Source organism: Plecotus auritus (genome assembly GCF_963455305.1).
Source record: "Plecotus auritus genome assembly, chromosome: 4".
Taxonomy (NCBI): Eukaryota; Metazoa; Chordata; class Mammalia; order Chiroptera; family Vespertilionidae; genus Plecotus; species Plecotus auritus.
Window position 1 is genome coordinate 182631779 of NC_137775.1, and position 22287 is coordinate 182654065.

Here is a 22287-nt window from a genome sequence, read left to right on the forward strand (position 1 = left end):
TTTTGAAGTTTTTCTTATTCTGCTCCCCACCCCCAGGTCTTTTAGTTGTTATCATTTTTTATTTTTTTATCTGCTCAAGGTTTCTTGGATGTCTATTATCTGGTGCTAACATTGATCTTCTCGTTTTCTGACCTAATTTTTTTTCATCGCCTGCTTCTTCCCTTTGCCTGATCACACACGTGGCAGATCTGTGTGTTCTGAGAGGTTAATAAAGGTCCTAAATGTTGTGAAGACCTGGGAAAGGAGAGCAGTCTGCAGTGACCCTCCCAAGACCTTCCAAACAAAAGCACTGGTCCTTCGCTCCTTAAAGATAGCTGGGCTCGTCCAAGGGCAAGGAGGGCCAGCAGACACAGCCCTGCTTCTCAGACACCCCTAGACTGGAAAACATCCTTTGGGGGGGAAACGAGGACATGAAATCGCTTGCTGTGGCACCTAGCATTCTGTTAAAGACAGTGAAAACACAGTCTGTCATCCTTGACATTTTAATTGAAAGAAAAGCTTACATAGATTTCAGCCGTAAGCATTATGTTTATACAAGTGTATAAAGAGGAATCATCTGTCACATTGGAAAACTCTCAGTGCTACGGGACTCCGTTTAGTAATTGAACAATCCAACATGAGCTCACACATCTTACCTTGTTCCATGCCTCAGTAATTTTTAGTAGAAACGCTTTACCTAGAGGCATATGGTTATTAAAAAGGAGGCTCGGCTTGCTCAAAGTCTGGAATTATTAGCTCATGGCAACAAGCCTGCACTGGAGAGAGACTGTCGGGCCTTTGTTTTCACAACTTTACTGCAATTTGCCGTCTTATTTTCAGAGTCTAACCCATGTGTTGTTTGGGAAGTTTGTTGGTTTTTTTCTTTTTAAAGGAAGAAAACATAATTTCCCATGGATGAGTGACTTCTCATATTAGCAGTATTGCAGAAGTTTACTACTTCATTACAAAGTCCAGGGAGCAGGGTGAATATTAAAGGAAATGGACTGTGAATTTATTTTAGTATAAAAAAAATCAATAATAACTTCGTTACGGGATCCATCAGGGTGTGGTGGAGGAAATACTCTGTTGTAAGTTGGATAGAAATCCTGCTTCTTTTCGTAACCCATCTGACCTTGGGCAGATGTAAATGTTTTGGAATTCAGCTTACTCCTGAGAAAATGGGAGTAATATGCCCTACCTACCACACTGTATTGTTGCAAGTCACGTGAAGGTGAAGATATTTTGAAAAACATGAAGCAGTTTATAAGTGCAATATAAAAAGTTTTATGCAAGTGCAAGGTATTAAATAATTATTTCTATATACACAAGGGGAATTAATTAATGCAATTATTCTCTTACCACTCTTGCTTCAGTGATCTGACTATTCTGAACAAATGATTATTTCCTGGGCCAAGCTACACAATTGCTTCAGTCTAGTCCTTTGTATGCCCTGTGATGGATAGGCATAGATTTTTTTATTCCTTTCAGCTTTTGTCGTTTTAAAAGCCCAAGCAAGAAGCCTAGAAAACTCCATCAGTTTTGTAGGTGGGGATGGGGAAATTATTTACAGAATCTATGTAAAACAATAATTCAAAATCATTTAGAATCCAAACGTACAGGGTTCTCAAATAACCATTTTCCCCTTCAAGTATATGTTGCTAATTGGTTTGATTGGCATCATTAGGTAGTTATTATTTTAATCCCAAGAGAACCCGGTACCTTGAAAGCCTTAATTAATGCAGGAATACTTGATATTTTAAAACCGAGTAGATTTATGCATGTGTGGAAATTACTGACCTAATAAGAACATTGCATTGAATGAAACATACCATTCCCCAATTATTCTATACCACTGGGAGTTTCCCATAGTCTTGGGAAGAATGAAAACTCATTTTAAATTTAATTACTTCAGCATCTCTATTCGCATCACCATTAAGTTGTTTAATGATTTCTTTTTAAAAAGAAAACATCAGTGAAAACTTATAACCAGATTTCTGTTAATATGTTGAGAATAAAATGGAAATGATGGTAGTATATATATTTTGCCCTTTGTTCAAGAGGATGATATTGCCAATCAACACAATAAAAAATTTTAGTTGACTTTCCTGTAATAGTTTTTGCTTTTCCCTAACTGTCTATATTGGAAGTATTATTCCCTCTGTGACTAGGGAAGCAGACGCATGGTAGAAGGCTATATACATGTATGTAATGCATGTAGAGATGTATATATATGCACATCTATCTATCTGGATGGATATATAGGTCTATAGGTGAAAGGGTGAGTGGATGGATGAATAATTAGCTATCTGTAGGAATACTCTCAATGAATCTTATGAAACTGGGAGTTCAGATTATTAATCTTATCTTTAAAGGAACTGAAAATTATTAAGCATTATATAGTTTTATACAGCTATTTATTTTCAGTAAATGTCTCCAACAAAACATTAAGACGAGAATATAAGTGAGCACTGTCTGTTGATTGAGCCACATGGTACGCCTCTCTGATTCCATATAGTTACCTCTGATTGAGATAAGACTTGGGGAAGTTACCGCCTGCTGGCGAATTCTGGAGCACTTGAAACCCAGCGTTTCCTGGAACTAGAAAAGCTGATGGGCCTTCAGAGGCCCTCTTAGGCCTTGCTGTTAATCCACACTCCAGAGGTCCCCAGGGCACATGGCAAGGAATAGCCAAGTACTCCATGCGCTTTTCTGAAAACACCCATCTCGTTGTTACAAGCTACTTACATGTAACTACTCACACACACACATTCTATTTTCAAAAACTGGGTGTAATCTCTGTATATCTACACAAACAGTGTAAAGGCTTTATGTTCTTTTCTATTTTCATTTATACAACTTCCTAAACATATAAGTATAGACTAATTTCTGACTAATCCTTTTATGATGTGTGAGACGCTGATAGCTAGCTGTGTTTCCAAAGGAGCTGTCAGGCAAAAGTGGGAAACGTAATCTTCTTTGGAATTATGATAGCCTTGCGAAGACAGAGTGTGTTGGCCTCTTCCCCATTTCAGTCTCCCAGTTCTCCACGAGTCACCCACGGGAGGTGAATGAGCCCCAGAGAGGAGGCATCGCGCTGCTCGGAGGGGGCTCTGGCCAGGGCTCATTCCCTGAAGCGCAGTCCTGCACAGACCGTCTCTGTCTGCGAGTTTCACATGAGGATTTTTTATTTTTTTAAAGCAAATGCATTCATTTTGTTAGCAATAGTTTCTATCATGGCATTCAGAATAAGGTGGTTTGACATACCATGCAGAGGTCCTGAGGCGGGTTTGTTTACTTGTTTGTTGTTAAGTCTTTAACTTCATGGTCTGACATTTGTACAACTCCCCAGAGCAAGGGCGTCAGGCAGGTCACTTGTTTGCCATTTTTAACAAACACAAATAATTCCCTTTTCCCCGCAGCCCCATATTCCCTGGCTCATTAATTCAATTTAAGGCCCTTAAAAATTTTTCTGGCAAATTAAATCACAGGTTCAAACTATGTACTCCCCCGAGGAAAGTGTGCTTGCCCAAGTCCTGCAGGTCAGGTCAAAATCAGTTTCTGTCAAACAGCCTCACACCTCGAGTTATTATGAAACGAGGGGTTGGAAATTGGGGGCTGGGCTCCAGACTCGTCCCACTACAGTGGCCTGAACACAACCCGACTGCTTTCATTTGTGTCCTGGATTTTGTTTTTTGTTCCACTCACAGTGGAGAACAGTGAAAAAGTCAAAATAGATTTCTATTGGGAATTCATGAATGAAGCTGGCTCTGCAAATCCAGATAGTGCGAATGTATACAGAGCCAAGCCAGGAGGGCTTCCAGGCAGAGGTGTGAGAGAGTGTGGCTAAAACACATGCACACACATCTGTGGCTCTGAAGTCTTCCAGAGGGCAGAGACTTCCTAGTCACTGCAGGATTTCACCACTAAGTCTCCATGCTAAGATGCAGGGGTTAGAAGATCTATTTGTTGTCTATGGAACATCAGTTAGATAACAGAGGTCAGGAAATGAAGTAGAATTTGATGTATTAACTAGGAAGCAGCAAAGGAAGCCAGACTTGTGTTTTATTTGTTATTATTTCCCTAATATTCTCAATTATGTGGCTCTCACCAGAGGATCTGATCTGCTTTGCATATAATGCTGTTGCCCCCGCTGGTTCTGGTCCCAGGGGAACAGGCAGTGAATCCCCTGCCCCAGGCATCAGGAATAATATCTGCTTCTCTTGTTCCCTGTCCCCAGGCCTGTTCCAGGCTCTCTATCTTCTCTGCTACACATCCACAACAGACAGAGACAGCCCATGCCAGCCTCCATGCCCGGGACCCTGCCCAACCCTACGATGCCGGGATCTTCCGCTGTCCTGATGCCAGTAAGTGCTCTTCACTTCCTCCCAGTCTTGTCCCATTTGAAAAAGGAAGGGACACTGAGCTTCCGGCTGCCTGGGGAGAAAGTGGCCACTGGATGGAGACCTGAGCTGTGTGTGAGTGGCTTTGAGGGCCTGCTTGTCCGTCCCAGGCATCTTGCTGGCTTTCCCATCCCTCGGTGCTTCCCTGGTGATGCACAGGCTCACCTTCCTATTCTGGTGACAAGTGAACTTGCCACATCCAGGGGACGGGATTTGTTCAGAGACATTTTTTTATGACTACTCCAAAGTTTACACGTGGGCTAGTTACAGAGTGTCCTTAAACTGACAGTGAGTGCTCTGGCCAGGGCTCAGAGTAATAATAATGCCAATAATAACGATGGTACATATAACTCTAACATGTAGTCATGCATGCCATGCTCTATTAATTATTCTCACTGCATTTATTGAGTACTTCTCATGTGCTAGTTATCTCTAGGCACTTTATCAACACATGAAACAATCCTAGGAGGTAGGTACCAATACTTGCCCATTTTTTGAATCCGTGAAGGTACCTTGCTTGTCTGAGAAACAGAGCAGCTGAGTTTTGAACCCAGGCATTCTTGTTCCAGAGCTGACTCTTAACATCTACACGATATGTATGTTCTCTCCTTTCTCATAACAATCCTATGAGGTATGCACTGTTCTTATCCCCATTTTACAGATGAGGAAACTGAGTAACTTGGCTAAAGTCGCAGAGCCAGTAGGTGATGGAGTTAGGATTGAAATTCAGGTAGTCCGACTCCCAAGTCTACACTCATCATCATTATATTTTCCTGCTTCTCTTTGAAAACAACAGATGGATGTAGATAGGAGACAGATTATTCCAGAGCGAACCGTGCTCTCCTTCCGTGGGACCCCCTGCCTGTACTTCTTCGTCCTCCCTGGCATTCTGCATTGGTGGACATTTGGTGGCTGGTGCTAGTCAGAGGGCCACAAGGGTTCTCAAAAACCCTAGAGCGGTGTGAGAATTCTATTAAAGCCCTCCTATCCAGTATCAACAGTGCCTTGCAGAGTATTTTAAAGAATTGTCTGCCTTTGTTATTTCATTTTGTTATCACAGCATCCTGTGGGAATGTTGACACTCACTTTACAGATGTAAAGCTGATTGCCCAATGTCACACAGCTTGTGAATGAAGAGTTGTGACTGGAACCCAAATCTAAACTCACACTGAGTAGCTCGGCTCTGGCAGGTTGAGCACTTTGCTCATTTATCCGAGTGGGAGGGGAATGAGGAGGGCCTGGTGCCCCAGTTTAGAGAAAGGGACTTGCCCACTGCAGGTATCAGGTAGTTCAGGCTAGAAACAGTCTTTGCAACATTGGGTCCGATGAGCTGGCTGACTTCACCTACGTTCCTCAACGTAAACATCTTTCAATGAAGCAAAACAGCACCATCAGTGTCATTACCCCAGGTTTTATTCAACCCAATTAATGGCATGAAGACATCCACTATATGCCGTCTCCATTTAGGCTCTAAATTCCTCTTGTCCAAAATTAGTCTCCTCTCAGAAAGTTGATCCATTGTTCAAAAAATATTACTGAGTGACCTTGCTTCCATTTGACTAAAGTGTGTACCCATCTCAGGGACAAACGTGGGATACTTGGGTTGAAAGGGCTCAGAAAAAAGGTACCTGGCACCTGTTTCCTGCCTCTCTTTGTTGTGCCACATCACCTCATTGTACAACTTGATCTCCTGGTGGTGCTTCAGAATAGAAACGAAGAATCAGGTGCATGGTGCAGAGCCAGCGTAGATAAAAATCAGGGATGCTTCCTGCACAGGAGTTCCCAACCCCATATCAGGGACAGGTAGCAGCTGCCACGACAATAGTGTCTGTCCAGAGCAGTGATGCTCAACCAGGGGTGATTTGGCTCCCTGAGAATATTGGGCAGCATCTGGAGATACTGTTGCTTGTCACAACTGGGGTGGGAGGGGCGGGGGGGAGGTGGCGGAGGGAGTGACTGGCATCTAGTGGGTGGAGGCCAGGGATGCTGTTAAACTTTCTACAATGCACAGAACAGCCACCACAACATATAATTATTTTGCTCAAATTGTAAATAGTGCTGAGGTTGAGAAACTGAGGTCTAAAGTGACAGATGTAACTGATGGAAATTCATATAAACACTCTAAAAAGCATATCCTAAAAGTTACAGGACCTAGAAATCTGGGTCTTTTCTTCCATATTATCAAGTCACCAGCTCCGATGCTATAATGCTGGCATTTTGAGCATCATCTTCTAGAGTTCCTGCCGCAGGAAACCATGATTTCCAGGTATAAAAGGTTTGTGTCTGCAGGTGCAGGTGAGATTTTTAACTCATTGGTAGCATATGCTATTATGCCACACATTTCACAGAGCCTTGGGTCTGAAACGAAATGATGTATTTGTTCACTCACTCATTCCACAAACTTTTGTTGAGTACCTTCTATGGGCCAACTACTGTGCTAGATTCTGGGATGAGGTGAGGAACAAGGCAGGCATTGCCTTTAAGGAGCTCACTGGGTTGTGATATTCTATCTTCAAAGTCACATGTTTTAATTTGGGGATACGAACATCCATTTATTATTACAAAAGCACCCTGAAGCCAAAACCGGTTTGGCTCAGTGGATAGAGCGTCAGCCTGCGGACTGAAGGGTCCCAGGTTCGATTCCGGTTAAGGGCATGTAGCTTGGTTGCGGGCACATCCCCAGTAGGGTGTGTGCAGGAGGCAGCTGATCGATGTTTCTCTCTCATCGATGTTTCTGACTATATGTCACTCTTCCTTCCTCTCTGTAAAAAATCAATAAAATATATTTAAAAAAAACAAAAGCACCCTGAAGTGCAGCTATCTTAGCTTTCATTCTCCAGTGTGTTTACAGGGAGGAAAAAAAAAGCTCAAAAAAAAAGGTGAATTCTTTAATCTGGATGTTTTACAGACAATGCAAAGCCTCCCCCATCTTCTGACCCCTTGTTCTAGCCAGCTCCTCAAAGCCACAGGCTCCGTGCAGCGCCTTATTAGTGATCACCAAAGAGTTGTTTTGAAGAGACTGCTCCTGACCCTATAATCATTTAGAGGGAAATATGCCTTTTTTTAAGATAGAGAAGTCAGCCTGTTTTCAAAATTCTGTTTAATTTGTGAGTCACGGGGTAGAAATAGTCATAGACTATAATTTTTCCGAAAAGCTGGAAGCACGGTGGACTGGGGATCCAGATGCTGAAACCAGCTGCTGTGAGGTTTGTAGTGCATGAGGGCTGGCAGCGTGGGAACGTCTGACAGTCACCTGTACTTCCGGACGTTCCAAAGATCTCCTTGGGAAAACCGAGGGCAAAAACTCAGTTGGGCTTGATTTCTCTCTAGGAGAAGGTCATCTGTTGGAAAAAGGGGTGAAATGCTACTTGACTGCCCTGTTCCCCAGCCTCTGGAAGTGGGAGTTATCAGTAATAAGCATTTTCCAGAACAATCCTCATGATGTAAGGATTAGAGAACACACACACACACACAAGAATTAGAGTACACAAATGTAGTGTTAATGGCACTGAACTGTACACTTAAAAATGGTTAAAATGGAAATTCTTATGTATATTTTACCGTGATTTTTAAAAATTAACTTTTTAAAATCTTTTTTTAAAGTATTATTATTATTATTATTATTATTATTATTATTATTATTTTAGAGAGAGAGGAAAGGCAAAGGAGAGAGAGAGAAGCACTGATGATGAGAGATCATCTATTGGCTGCCTCCTGCATACCCCTCACCAGGGATAGAGCCCGCAACCCAGGCATGTGCCCTGACCGGGAATTGAACCACAACCTCTTGATGCATGGGTCGACACTCAACCACTGAGCCACACCAGCTGGGCTAAAAAAATAATTTGGGGTGATATGAGTGTAAATATTTTATTTTACTGAATTGGTAAAGCTTCAAAAAGTTTTGCAGGTGTGCTCTAGAACATCTAGAAAATTCTTTCAATAGCTCCTTTTGAAACAGTTTGACATACCCCCACACTGTTGATACAGATGAACTAACTCAGGCTAAGGTAAGGCTGATGGTGCTGCAGTGAGGGGTGTGCCAATCAGACATTCAGGAGAAGCTGAGCAGCACCTCTGCTGATTCACATATCAGTGTCATAGCCATGCCCTGCCCCAGGAGTGGGCGCAACAGGAATTGCAGTCTCAGAACCTCAACAATGGAAAGGACATTAAAGGGTCATTTAGTTCAACTATGGCTCTCAACTCTCCTCTGTGAGCTTTCCTTCAGCGAGGAGGAGCTCTGGATTTCCCAAAACTGCCGAGGCTAACTTGGAGCGGAAACCCGGTTCCCTAAAATTTCCGACCATGGTTTTTATTTCCATCTTTTGACAAATGGAAAAACTCTTGCATTGAAGAACCCCCCTAGGAACGTCTCATGATTTTCTGTGATTTCAGTGTAAAATAGAGGTAGGGGCAAAAGTAGGTTTACAGTTCTTTGTATGAAAAATAATGCAATAATTAATAAATAATACAAGAATAAATTCTTTTTACGGACTCACAACTGTAAATCTCCTTTTGCCCAACCCTGTATATTTGCTTTATTTTGGTTCTTTGAAAGGGGCTAATTTTCTACTAAACAGAAAATATTCATCAGGCACATTCTCCCATGACTGAAATAATATTTACATTTTAGCAGGAGCGCCCTGGAGACAAAAATGCCAGAATTCAGTGCAGCTCTTTGAATGATATTGATGCTACACACCATGACGGGTCAGCAGGACAATGTGGGACTGGTGGATCATGTCACACAAAACCCTCCACTGCCTTCTTCACCTACCCACAGGCCGAGTCTCACCCTGAGGCCTGAGACTGCCGTTGTGTAGTCATGAGGAGGTTAACAGGGAGGAAGACATGTGCTGGAGGCAGAGGATCAAATACCTGGCTGGGTCCTTTCAGTTGTGTTTATGAGGAAGAATGACAGGCAGACCCACCAGAGATGCTTTCAAAATTAATTTTATTTTTTCTTCTTGCTAAAACAATTTATGTTTCTGTATGAAATTTAGGGATGGGGGGAAAAGCCACAGATAACCTGAGATAACCATTTGGTATATTTTATATCCTTCCAGCATTTTTCTATGCATATGTTATTCTTCATAGCTATAAAAATCAGTGTAATTCCTGGCAGTTGGAGGGTTTGCAAAAGTGAAAATATTCGATACTTTTGTTTGGAAATGATCTACATGACAAGGTTCTGTTTGACTTGGAGCATCTTCTATAGAAGGTGTAGCTTTGGGTGATTCTTTGATGTGGTTGGGTTCAAGGCTCAGGAGTGCATTGCTTACCCTTCACCAAACCACAGACTTTCTCCACAGTTATTCAAAGAAACTAGGCATGATTCATTTGAAAGAGAAATGCAGCTTTGTCTATGGCCTAGACTGCCTCCTCAGACCCTTGACTGTTGCTTTCTTTTGTCTTAGATGGAGAGACAAATGTCAGTGAACTCCAACCTCCTGGGAATGCAAGGTCCAAATCTCAGCAACCCCTGTGCTTCTCCCCAAGTCCAGCCGATGCATTCAGAAGCCAAAATGGTAAATAACACGTATAATCACCCTTTTGTTATTGCATGATTTTTTCTTTTTCTCCGGCTTCCACATTTCGGTTAAGTCAGGTAGACGGCTCCGTCTTTGTTGTGGTGAATAGGTTTTTCTGTGGAAAGGCTGTGTGCAGAGCTTGGCTCTTTCTTGGAGGGTGTTTGTTACTGAACCTTGAAGTAGACGATCATGTAATGAGCATTGGATCAGCGCGTGACCTTAGTGAAAGAGATATGGAGAAGTTTGGGGGGGGATCCATGGCAGTTAAGTGGGATACACCTAAGTATGTGTGTACTTACTCATAACCTGAAATTAAAACTAATCCCGAGTTTCTCTTCTTCAAGGTGGTCACAGTTTCAGTGCCTCTCGCCCTGTCCCCATACCCATTTATACATGCATGTGATTTCTAAGCACGCACTATTATGGGAATATTTTGCTATAGTTGTCAGATGTGCCGTTGATTGAAGTGGATCAGAGCAGAGTAACAAACACATGATTTCAGGTGTCAGCCTTCAGTGACTTTTAACATATGAGACTTATGTGCAGTAAGGTCAGTCTTCCCAATCCCAGTGCTAGATGCATGCATTTATGTTCTAAATATTAATAAAAAGCAACGCATGTCCAACTTGGCAATATAAAGTAAATTTGCTGGTTATGTCTAGTGAAGTTGCTTGAAGTAGGTCATTCAATTCTCGTTCAAATTCTAACACCACGATTAGTAAGGTATCCGATGACAACAAAAGGTTTGACTATCTGTTGCTAATGGGTCCTTCTGTGAGAAGTTGGAGATTTATTTGGTTTGCTGACGGACAGCATTAGGGACCTTGTTTGATGGTTGGTATGAGGATGTTCCTGACAGTTCTAAAAATTAGCTATCAAAACCCAGTAAGTTCATTTTCAATGGCAGCAAGTTTTTGGTCATTTTTTTTTTTTAAATGTCTTCTCTTCGGTCACTTTCTCTTGGAAACTTCACTCATTTGACTTGCAGCTTCTTGACCGAAGGAAGCGAAGGAACTCCCAGTGTTGGCTACCTCTGGCAAATAAAATCTGTGGTCAAGAAGTTCTCTATGCTGTGCCACAGTCCCTATGACATGCCAAATGGCACCGGCATCTTTGGCAAAGCTCGTTAAATCTTTTTGGAATCGGCAAATATTTTTTCAACTCAAGCCCTGCAGAGCCAAACCAAATACTTGCTGGCAGAGTATAGTTCAAACTGGCATCAGTTTTGGAGACCAGAGTAATGCCATTTACTTTTTTTTTAAGGAAAATAAAAAATGAACTGTGAAGGCGCTTTAGAAAAAATTAAGTTATTCATGTGTATGAAGACGTGTTCTGGGTCTGAGCATCCTATGCACCCTCCAACCCCCGCACCGCAGCTGGATTATTTCTGAATCGTCTTGTTTGGCTCAGGTCTGTGTCCTTTTTGAGGGACCTCCCAGACAAACTTGAGGTGGATTCTCAAACATAAGTCCAAACCAGATTTCCCTGCCAATTGATTTTCACTGGGTTTTATGCTACCACTTGACTCAAAGTGTCCTGCCCTTTTCCTTGCTGGCAAAGAAGTAAAATGCTTCCAAAGGGAGTACAGGCTGTGATTACTTATGCATATGAAATAAAAGCATATGGCATGGCAAATTAATAGTGAATAATATCAGCTGGTGACAAAAGGGAATCGGTCTGTACTTATAAAAATAGTGTTACCCCACAAATGTTTGCCGAGTTAAATTTACTGAGCGAGCGCACTCCTCTGCTGATTCATGTTCTAAGTGAATAAATATTTCCAGATCCATGATATCTAGGCAAATGAATTCTACAATAGAGTTGGGGCTTAGGGAACACAGTTATTCTCTCTACCCCAAGCTTCCATGCCTAATCCCATTATTGCCAATATGTTACCCAGGGGGAAATGGTAGCATTCGCCACTCATATATTGGAAGAATAGCATTTACTTAGTAGCTTGCAAAAGTGTTAAGTAAGTGACTTTTAATACATTACTCAGCATCTCAGCATCCCTATTCTTATTCTGCCTGTATTATTCACTGGAGAAACCAGTGCTTGCCATCTACGAACATTATAGTATTTTCTAGCAGCTTTGGTTACTTAGATGAAAGCTTTTATGAAAAACAAAGTAGTGAAGAAAAAAAAAAATCGATGATTTTCATGTCAGCCAGAGCCTCCCCGGGTTTCTCAGAACTATAGGCTTTGTTGTTCTATGCCTAATTTTCTTCCTGTGTAAGACTGGAATGGATTCCAGATTTCAACTAAGACTCTTGTTTCACTGTTTTCAAGGACTTTTCCAAAGGTCACACATGGGCTATTTTGATGAATGCACTCTGGGGGGGGGGGGTGTTTTCGGAGCACACAAGAGAAACCAGAGAGGTGTCTCCCACACCCAACACTACAGACCTATTCTGCTGGGGACAGTGGTGTTTAGTTCACACTCCCCATTGGCCACTGACAAAAGCCATCATCCTGAATCTCTGGTGAAACTTGGAGGTCCTAGAGGTAGATAAGAGCTTAAGACAGGATTGTTTTAATGCACAAGTTTGTTAGACGCTGTCTGGCTAGTGATTGCTTAGTAGAATACAGCCACTTTCCTTGCCCCAAATAGGTCATTTCCATTGTGGGAGAGCAGAATCGGTATCCCCAATAAGCTCTACAGTGCATTAATGCAGGAATCCTAAATCAGGAAGCATACCTGTCCTTCTTTTGACTTAATGTACATTAGTACCAAGCAGTGACTTCAATGTACTGTAGCCACATCTGTGCTGGCCTTATAATAATTCTAGCAGATTATAATTTAGTTTTATGGATTGTTGTTCAGAAGAATTAAGCCAACCGACATATGGCTTCATAATTACACAAGTGAATACATGCATATTGGAGTTTGTTTGGGGGTCAGAGCAAACTCAGATTCGTGAGACCTTTCCATCTTTCCAACCACCCAAAACATTAGGCTCTTCCTCCCAGCTTCCTGGGATCAGTGAGTGTCTTCCATGACCTGGGGTCTGCTGGGAAGGAAATTCACATGATACCTCGTGGACATTTTGAACATCCAAAGAGGAAAGTGAGGGAAAGAGGGAGGTACATATAGAGAAATGAAAAAGGAGGAGAGAAGGAAACATGGGTGCTGTCCCCATTTTATAGCTGGGCCAGCTGAGGCTCTAAGCAGTTAAAAAACTGGCCCACAACACATCACTTAGCAAAGGGTAATGTCTCAGACTCTAATGGCAAAGCTTTTTCAACACATTTATCCTTTAGACAAAAATGTCATATAGCTTCCAGATATCAGTAACCAACAGATTAAATCACATTCTTTAGGGTTAATTTATATTTATATACAAACTAGAGGCTCGGTGCACGAAAATTTGTACACGGGTGGGGGGGGGGATCCCTCAGCCTGGCCTACCCCCTCCCACAGTCCGGGAGCCGTCAGGGGATGTCCTACTGACCGCTATGGGGAGCGGGCCTAAGCTGCAGTCTGGCCTCCATCTGCAGTAGGTGACCAGGCAATCAGGGCAAGGTGCCGCCCCCATCACCCCACTGCTGCTGTCACTGCCGGCCGCCACAGCTGCTGGCCCTCCTCGACCCTTGCAGCCGCTGCAGCTTTGTCCAGAAGGACATGTGGAAGACATCTGGTCTGTCCGGTCTAATTAGCATGTTACTCTTTCATTAGTATAGATGGGAGACAAGGATGGCAAGGATAGTGCAGGCTTGCAGATAACCTGGAAAGGTTGAGGAGCATTTGGCAATATGGAACTTCCCCCTTGGTTAAACCAGAGCTCTGTGGCCTCACTGACTTGTCTAGCTTTTCTGCCTCTTTCTCCAAACACATTTTTGTTTGTTTATTTGTTAATCCTCACCTGAGGATATTTTTTCCATTGGTTTTAGAGAGAGTGAAAAATAGGGGATTAGACAGAGAGAGAAAAAACGTCAATATGAGAGAGACTTATCAATTGGTTGCCTCCCACACGCACCCCTACCTGGGCCAGGGATTAAGCCTGTAACTGAGGTATGTGCCGTTGACCCAAATCAAACCTGTGACCCTTCAGTCCTAGGGCCGACACTCTATCCACTGAGCCAAACCGGCTAAGGCACCAAACACATTTTTATCTTGATGTTTCTTGTTTTCCACTTGACTGATTGGAAACTCTTTGAAGGTAATTCTTGCATTGTGTAAGCTCCATGTACTGAGAAAGGCCCCATGAATGAAAACTGAACTTAATTGAGTTGAGCTGGATTTAAATTATGGGAAAGAACCAAACCCTAAACATGGAAATAGGGTAGGATAGAGTGTGTAGGGAGCAAGGGTGGGACTGAGAAGGAGAGAATCAAAGTAGATAAATGCTAAGCTAAGTAATTAGTAGGTAAATAGTAGCTGATGCCCAGCCTGCATGGGTCAGTGGTTGAGTGCTGATCTATGAACCAGGAGGTCATGGTTCTATTCCCGGTCAGGGTACATGCCTAAGTTGTGGGCTCCATCCCCACAGGCAGCAGATGGAGGATTCTCTCTCATCATTGATGTTTCTATCTGTCTCCCTTTCTTTTCCTATTAAAATCAATAAAAATATATTTTTAAAAAGAGTAGCTGACTACATTTGTTTTCTTTGAAAGATATCTAGAAACAGCATCCATCATATTATTTCCTTGATAGAAAAGCAATATGTCTGTTGCTTAGAAAATAGAATATGGAATATCATTGCCCTCCTAGGAACTGAGAGCAATCAGTATGCTGTTTCTTCCATTGTGATGGACTGGTTGTGCTGTATTTTGGTCATCGACTGTCAATACTTCATTCACAGCTAGCTTTACAGTTCATTTAATGCATGCATAAATATATGTGTTAATGACTGAGAGAAAAAAACCAAAAAGATTAGAGAGTCAGGGATTTTTTTTAAAAAATCTTCTTTTATTCTTTGTTGTTTAATGTATTACATAAGTCTCCTTTTTCCCCCATTGACCTCTCCCAGCCGCCTCCAACCCCCAGCACATGCCCTCATCCCCCCCCCCACCCCCCGCATCTGTGTCCATTGGTTATGCTCATATGCATGCATACAAGTCCTTTGATTGATCTCTTACCCACCTCACTCCCTGCCTTCCCTCATAGGTTGGACAGTCTATTTGAGAGTCAGGGATTTTTAAAGATGGAGGTTACTTAGTAAAGACCTTGCTCAAATTCTTCATTTTACAAGTGAGGACACCAAAGCCTGGTAAAGGCTTAGGGAGATCAGGTCATCATTTAAACACAAGGCTGGGCTCCCAACTCAGGTCTTCTTTCTCCTGCCCAGCGTTGCGCTTTTCCCAAACCTGCTGTACTGATAAATTATTGACAGCACTTTCTTCTTGGCTCTGGTTTCCTCCTGGCAGATTGGCAGACAAGAACTGGGATGGTAGAGTGAGCAATCATGGTTAAATCTCCACTTTGTTTTGAATGTCAACCTGGGTGTGTTTGTGTTTGCCTTTCCCCTCCCTAATTATCTGGCTGGATAACTGTTTGCCGACAGTGCCCCGTGGCCACCCACTGTCCCACAGATAAATCACAGAGAAGCCTGGCTCCATATGGAGTTGCCTGGAAAGCTTATACACATGAAAAGACAGTCTCCAGGTAACATCTCTCTGGCGCGCTTGAGAAATGCACTTCTTCAATTTGCCTGTTTGCTTTAAGCATCTCAGCTTCACTTCCTAAAAGTGCAGGAATAAAAAAAAAGAGGTGAATGAATAGGCTGTCTGCTTCTCAGAAGGTTGTAGTAAGGCAGGAAATACTGTGGACTTTAAAGAAGCTGTCATTAACGTTTGCATTGTGCCAGTAGCCATGTGTCCCTAGAGCCAGTGATCAAAACACAATGACGGGCTGACCCGAGGTGACCACTTTGTTCCAGAATTTTCCTACCTAACTACTGTGAAAAACCACTGTCCAATATGCAGATAAGTAGGGATTATGGAAGATTCCATGGCAATAGCAACAAAAATCTATGTTCTTAATGATATATATGATGGGTCTCATTTTTAAAGGCAACTTCCCTTCTTAAAACACCATGGCAGGAAATAGTAATTGTTAACATTAGTCAAATACTTGCATAGGGGCAGAAACTGTGTAAAGCATCTTACAATATATTATCTTACTTAATCCTCAACAAGCCAGTGACAGAGACACTATTCTTAATCTCATTTTACAAATGAATAAGCTGAGAGGCTGGGTAATTTGGGAAGAAAATAGAAGCTGATGAAATATAGTGCTACACCATGACCCCAGGCACAGGGCCCTTGGCCCTGGCCCTAAACAATGTTTGCCAGCAGTGGGGAGGATCATCCTATGAGTTTATATTAGTAGAGCACTTTCCAAATCGCAAAGCACTTTCACATGCATTGTCTCATTGGAGCCTCACAGCAGCCCAGGAGGGTTGCTCATTCTAAAGACACAGAGAGGTTAGGTGACTTTTCCGGCATCATCCAGTGGCATAACCAGGCCCTGAGACCAAGTCTTCTTTGATTTCCCCTCCCCTGTTTCTGCTATATCATGCTGTCCCTGGCGTCCCCATGGTAATTTACTTTGAATACAAGCAGGTTCTGAGCCTCAAATTAATAGCCCAGGCCCAGCCATCTATTAGCTTGTGCCTATCAGATTCTCTAGTCCTTACAATTAAATACTGGACAGAGGCTGATCCATATTTCTGTCTGGCCAAGACAAGTGCTGAGTTTAAGCTTAGCTATTGAGGAACTAAGCCACAACACTCCTCCGAACCTTGCGTATGCCATTGCCACTTGGCCCATTTAAACTGTAGACTGTTTAATGTAGAATTATACTGTGCCATTTTTTTAAATAAAATGTAAATGGTTAGCTTATCAGATCATTAACCAGAGGTAGAAGCTATTTGTTTATATTTCTATAGGACAGAATCAATTTCTACAGAATTTATAGTCCACGTGTGGATCAGAACCATAAATACATGGGATTATACATTTAATTTTTTTTTTTAAAGGAGAATTTAAGGTTATCCATTGCCCAAGAATCACCAAATTCCAAAGGTGATTCATAGGCAGGAAAGAAACTTGGGGATTATTTTAGCAAAATCTTTTCCTTCCAGAGACGAAGGCCTGAAGTTCAAGTTAATAATGTCTCCAAGGTCACGTAGTTAATTAACAGAAGAAATGGAATTAGAACCCAGATTCTGAGTTTCAAGTTTATGGAACTTCACTCTCCACGTGCTAGTCAGAAGTTGATCAGAAGGTCATCTGTTAGTTGCTGTGATAGAGAACCTTCTAAAGGAGGTGCTTCCGAAAACATTTTTCTGCAATTTGATTATTGAGTCATAAAGTACCTGGGGTAGAAGTGGGTCAATCAGCTTTTCCCCCCCTTTGACATCAACTGGGAATTGAAACTATCATGATTGCCCAAAGAAATGGGCCCAATTTTCTATCATTTTTCCTGAGACTCGGGGGTGTTGACCTGAGACTACTAAGCTAGTCGTAGTCGTCATCCAGAGTGTGGGTCCATGCTGAACATTTTATCTCGGGGCACCTGGCACAAGCTGCCTTTATTTTGCCTGCCACCAAGCAAAACTAAACTTCCCATGTCTCATCGCTGGTTATTTGGGGGCAGCATGGGCTTACGTGGGCGTTTGGAGATCTGTGCTGGGCTGTGTGGAGTGGTGACTGAGCCCGCTACTCACATGCACAAGGGTATTCACATGTCCCTTGCCATAGGGGGTCTTTCTCTTGGCTGTTCCCGCTCCACCCACATCAGCGGGTCCTCATATGCACATTTAGACATTCTCCAAGGACTCATTGTCTTCCCAGTTTTATTCCTTTCTCTTTCTGCCAGTATCCACCCTGTTTTGGTAACCATGGCAACAGGTGAAATACAATCCCAATATTTGCTCACTGCCTCTGTCACCCATCCCAGCACGCGCATTGCCGTGTCTTGTTTTGTGTTTGTTTAATGTTCCCAAGCCTGAAGTCAGATGCATTTGGGCAAGGACACTGCACACGGTCTGGTTCGGAACAGCCCGTCAGACAGTTTTCAGGCGCGTCTCCTCCGTGTGTTTATGTACGTGTGTGCGTGTGTGTCGCTGTCTGCTTTGGAACACTGTGCAAATAAGTTCAGCTTGTGTCAGAAAAGGCAGGAGGCGGGTGGGGGGAGAGAAATTTCACAAATCTAGTTACAGGGAAGTTCTACTTTGGAGAGATATATTTCAGTCGTTTTCTTGGAATTTATGTAGCTTACACTTTCCAAGATTTTTGCCAGCACGACTAATAATGAAAGTTTGCTTTGCACTTGGGGATGATGGCTCTGCCTTGATTTGGTTTTTTTTTATGTGGGAAATAGAGACGATCTGTCAGAAAACTTGTGCCTTGAGGGGGGGGTGGAAGATGGGGCAGATAGAAGAGGCAAAGTTTTCCTAAAGATTTGGATCTTTTTTTCTTAAAAAATAAAAGGGAGAATCTAATCTTCAAGTCCAAAACTAACAAAGAATGTTTTCCCCCGTAATATCCTTATAAAATTGTCTGTTTTTTTTTTATCCCCTGTTAGTTTAAAAAGGTAGGTTATGCATTAGTCTGAATAAGATGAATCATTAGATTCTCTGATTAGTTAAGTCCCACACGATAAAAGTAAACATCAAGCATTTTTATTGCGAAACAGTATTGGCAGTCATCAGAAAAGGTGTATTAAGGAAGACAAGATTGTCACCCAACTGTGTCCTTGGAACCTAGAGATTAACAGTGCAACCTGAGAGGCAAGGCGGTAACCTGATTTCAATAGGGAGCCGGGCGCTGAATTCGAGAGCAAGCAGGACCGCACTTGGGTAGAATTTCAGAGCTGGCAAGCACTTCGCTTGCATCCTTTTCTGGAACGTCCCTTTCCCTTCTGGCATCTCCACATGGGAATGTGCCCATGTTTCCAGGGTATACGAGGCTTTGTTCCGGTCCTGTGTCACTTCCAGGCTCTGCTACCCCACTCAGCTCTGCACCCCATGGTCACTCTCCGAGAGCCTCCCGGGAGCCCGGTACCTCCCTGAGGGCCTCTTGCACTCTCTGGCTGCCTTGCCTACCTATCTGATTTCCTCTGCCTCTGCAGACGGCACTCCTTTTTTCCAAGACTCAGCTCCAGTGCACCTTTCCTGTGAAGTCTTCTCACCTTCCTCAGGTAGACAGGAGCCATGCCTTCTGCTAGGTTGGGCTCCAAGTGCACCTTATTTACCTCTTCCTTGGCACTGTGTTACGTGCCGCTGTGTACCTGCCTCACGGCCAGCCTGGGAACCCCTTGAGAACAGAAGACAGTTTGATTCAGCTCCCTGTTCCCACGTTGGTTCTCTTCAGCACTTTCTATGCACCTGATTAATGCTTGTTGGTGGAATGAAGGAAGGAAAGTCTGATCAATTCATTTAGGTGCAGATGTTACTGTGACTGAATATGTCACTTCATACTGTGGGCTTCTGTTTTCTTTTGAAGTTCCAGGGATAAGGTAGAACCTAAATCAGAGGATTGACTCACCATTGATCCATTGATAGAATTTCAATACCCATGACAAGTGGGTGGGAGAGAGATATTTGAGCAGGTGAGAATCCTTCCCACAATTTCCCAAATCCCTGCATTGGTACCTGGAGACTCTGCCAGCCACGAGAAGCCCTGCCTGAGACCTCTGGGCCCGTGGTGCAGCGCCACCTGAAGACGAAACGGTTTGATATCAAGGTGCTTTGATTCTTCAATATTGAAATCCTCTTGGTGCAGGCTCAAAGCTTTAATACTCTTGAAAACCTACGTAAATTCAGGATTCCAATGTAGTTTCAGTTCAAAATTACTACACAGTTGACCCTTGAACAAGGCAGGGGGCAGGGCTTAAAAATCCCCATACAACTAAGTTGGCCCTCCACAGAGGTGGATTCTAAACCGAGATGGAGAATTCGGTTTTCGAACTGGGGTTTGTTGAACTCATGGATGCAAAACCCAGGGATATGGAGGGTTGACTATATTTCTAGAAAAAATGTTGGGTATAAGTGGATCCACACAGTTCAAACTTGTGTTGTTCAAGGATCAAATGTGTAGTGGCAAACTTTGGGGGGATATGTTAAAATGAAAATATCTTTTGTCTTTTTTTCCTGTTTTTATATATAATATATCAAAATTAGGTTTTTACTAAATGTATATAAAATTTTATATTTTTAAAATTTTATGTGATATTATGAACATTTTCCCATATCAAGTATGTTTTGAAAACATTTTAATAATTGTATAATTTATCCTATGAGTGTCACATAAAAATTTAACTGTTTATTTACCTTTCTTAATATTTAGATTTTCTCTACTAACAATAACCCATTGATTATAAAAATAAACAAAAAACTAATCTTAATTATTTAATTATATCTTTGATTATTTCCTTTAGGATAGGTTTCCAAAATTAGAATTACCAGTACAAAAGGAATCAACATTTTAAAGACTTTGTATATATGCTGTCAAATTGCTTGCAATTCATACAAATTTTCATTACTGCTTGTAATATCAAAGAATATGTATCTTGTAGCATTTTCAGAAGTATTAAGCATCATTTTTAACAAAATCTTTGATAGTTTTTGTTTGCATTTCTTACATTGTGGGTAATGAGGACTTTTTTTCTGTTTCTTGTCCGCTTAATTTTTTTCTTTGATACATTTCTGTACTTTAAGGCAATTTTTCTTAATTGGGGTCAGTATTGGAATCCAGGGGGGAAATGATAACAGCAGGTTGTCCCCTTCTACTGCATTTTTCAAATTCTTATTAATTAGCTGGCTTTACTACCTTACTTTACTAGTGATATGCTTCTAAGACTAATGCATATGTTAAAATGATTTAGATTTTTAGTGTTTTGTTTACATGACTTTCACATAGAAGCTCAGTGTTTTGAGGTTTGTTTGTTTTTTTAAATCTCCTTAAGCTTTCTGAATTTTATAGCTATTCAACTTATTTATTTCAAAGTATTAGCTTCTCTAGGAATACAAATGTGGCTGTTCTGCATTTTCTGTGTTTAACCCAGCCTTTGTTTATTTAAATAGATAGCTGAGTATCTTAAATAAGCTGCAGATATGGTTGTGTCTTTCACAACTGCCTGAGGTAGGGTTGATATGGATCCTACTCTTATCCCATTTATGAGAAATCGACCTAAGACTATTTTTATGTCACCAGTCACTATGTAAGTATATTGACTTATATTGATCAATCTTATCACTACTGGTGGTTAAATGTGGCTGAGTCCATTCTCAAGCAAGGAAGTTAAACAGGAAATATAAAACAGCTCAAGTCCCATGAGGTGATGTTGTTGTTAACATACTGTTGAGTCGCTTCTGACTCCTCACGACCCAAGGCATGACTGATGTCCACAATGTCCTGTTTTTACCAGCCCGGCTCAGCTCCTGCGGACTCACGCCTATGGCATCTTTTATGTAGTCAATCCATCTCATTTTTGGTCTGCCAATTTCCCTGCTGCCTTCTATTTTCCCCAGCACTATTGTCTTCTCCAGAGAACCCTGCCTTCTCATGATGTGCCATGAATGGGGTATTATTTTAAGGTTCAGTGAGCCTTCTGTTAACTGTAACCTCCTTACTAATACTTAGGTTCCCTGAGGGGTGGAATCTGAATCCTAGCACCCAGTAGGCACGAGATATCTCTTTGCCAAATGAATGGATATGAGTAATTAATTATATGATAATATCAAACATGCATTGAGTACAGATCATGGGCCATGTTGCCCTGTGATTTCCATACAGTGAAGATGGGGTGAGGAACTGCACATAAAGGTACTTAGGCATTTGCATGTGTTATTTATTTAATCCTCACAACTGTCCTGTGAAGTCAGTATCCCTGTTTTTATAGACAAATAAACTGATATACAGAGGACAGTGCCCAAGATCACTCAGCCAGCAAATGGCAGGCTGACAATTTGAATCCAGCTCTGGGATCTGACCCTTCCATGCTGGGTCTTTGCTTTGGCAACCTGGAAACAGCATGGTGCCTGGATTCTAGCAGGGGTGGAAGCATGGAAGCAGTGACAATTAATTGGCAAATATTTATCATTAGCGTCAATTCTACACTAGGCCTCCTTTCTATTAAGCAGTAGGCCCCTGACATTCCTGAGGGTTTTGTCTGGCATTGTTGTGAATCCCCAAACCTATGCATCATTTCCCTGCACCCAGGGCAACAAGCAGAGAAACAAATTGCAATCCTGACCCTGGACAGAGGGCCAGACTGAGCGTCATATTCCCTTCCTCAGCTGAGTAGTAAATGTAGTTCAAATCTACACTAGAACTACAGAAGGTGTGGCTTCAGATCCTAACTGCATGACCTGGTTGTTTAGCCTCTCTGTTCCTCCATTTCTCATCCATCTATACTAATAAAAGGG

General features: G+C 42.1%; 1 protein-coding gene across 3 annotated transcripts in view; it reads left to right on the forward strand.

Moving 5' to 3' along the window:
* CREB5 (cAMP responsive element binding protein 5) overlaps positions 1-22287 on the forward strand; it is a 392673-nt gene that overhangs the window by 289453 nt on the left and 80933 nt on the right. For all 3 annotated transcript variants that reach the window (XM_080664373.1, XM_080664374.1, XM_080664375.1), the window contains 2 exons: positions 4217-4343; positions 9800-9910. In XM_080664373.1, the coding sequence (XP_080520499.1) occupies positions 4217-4343; positions 9800-9910 (238 nt within the window). The remainder of the gene's footprint in view (positions 1-4216; positions 4344-9799; positions 9911-22287) is intronic.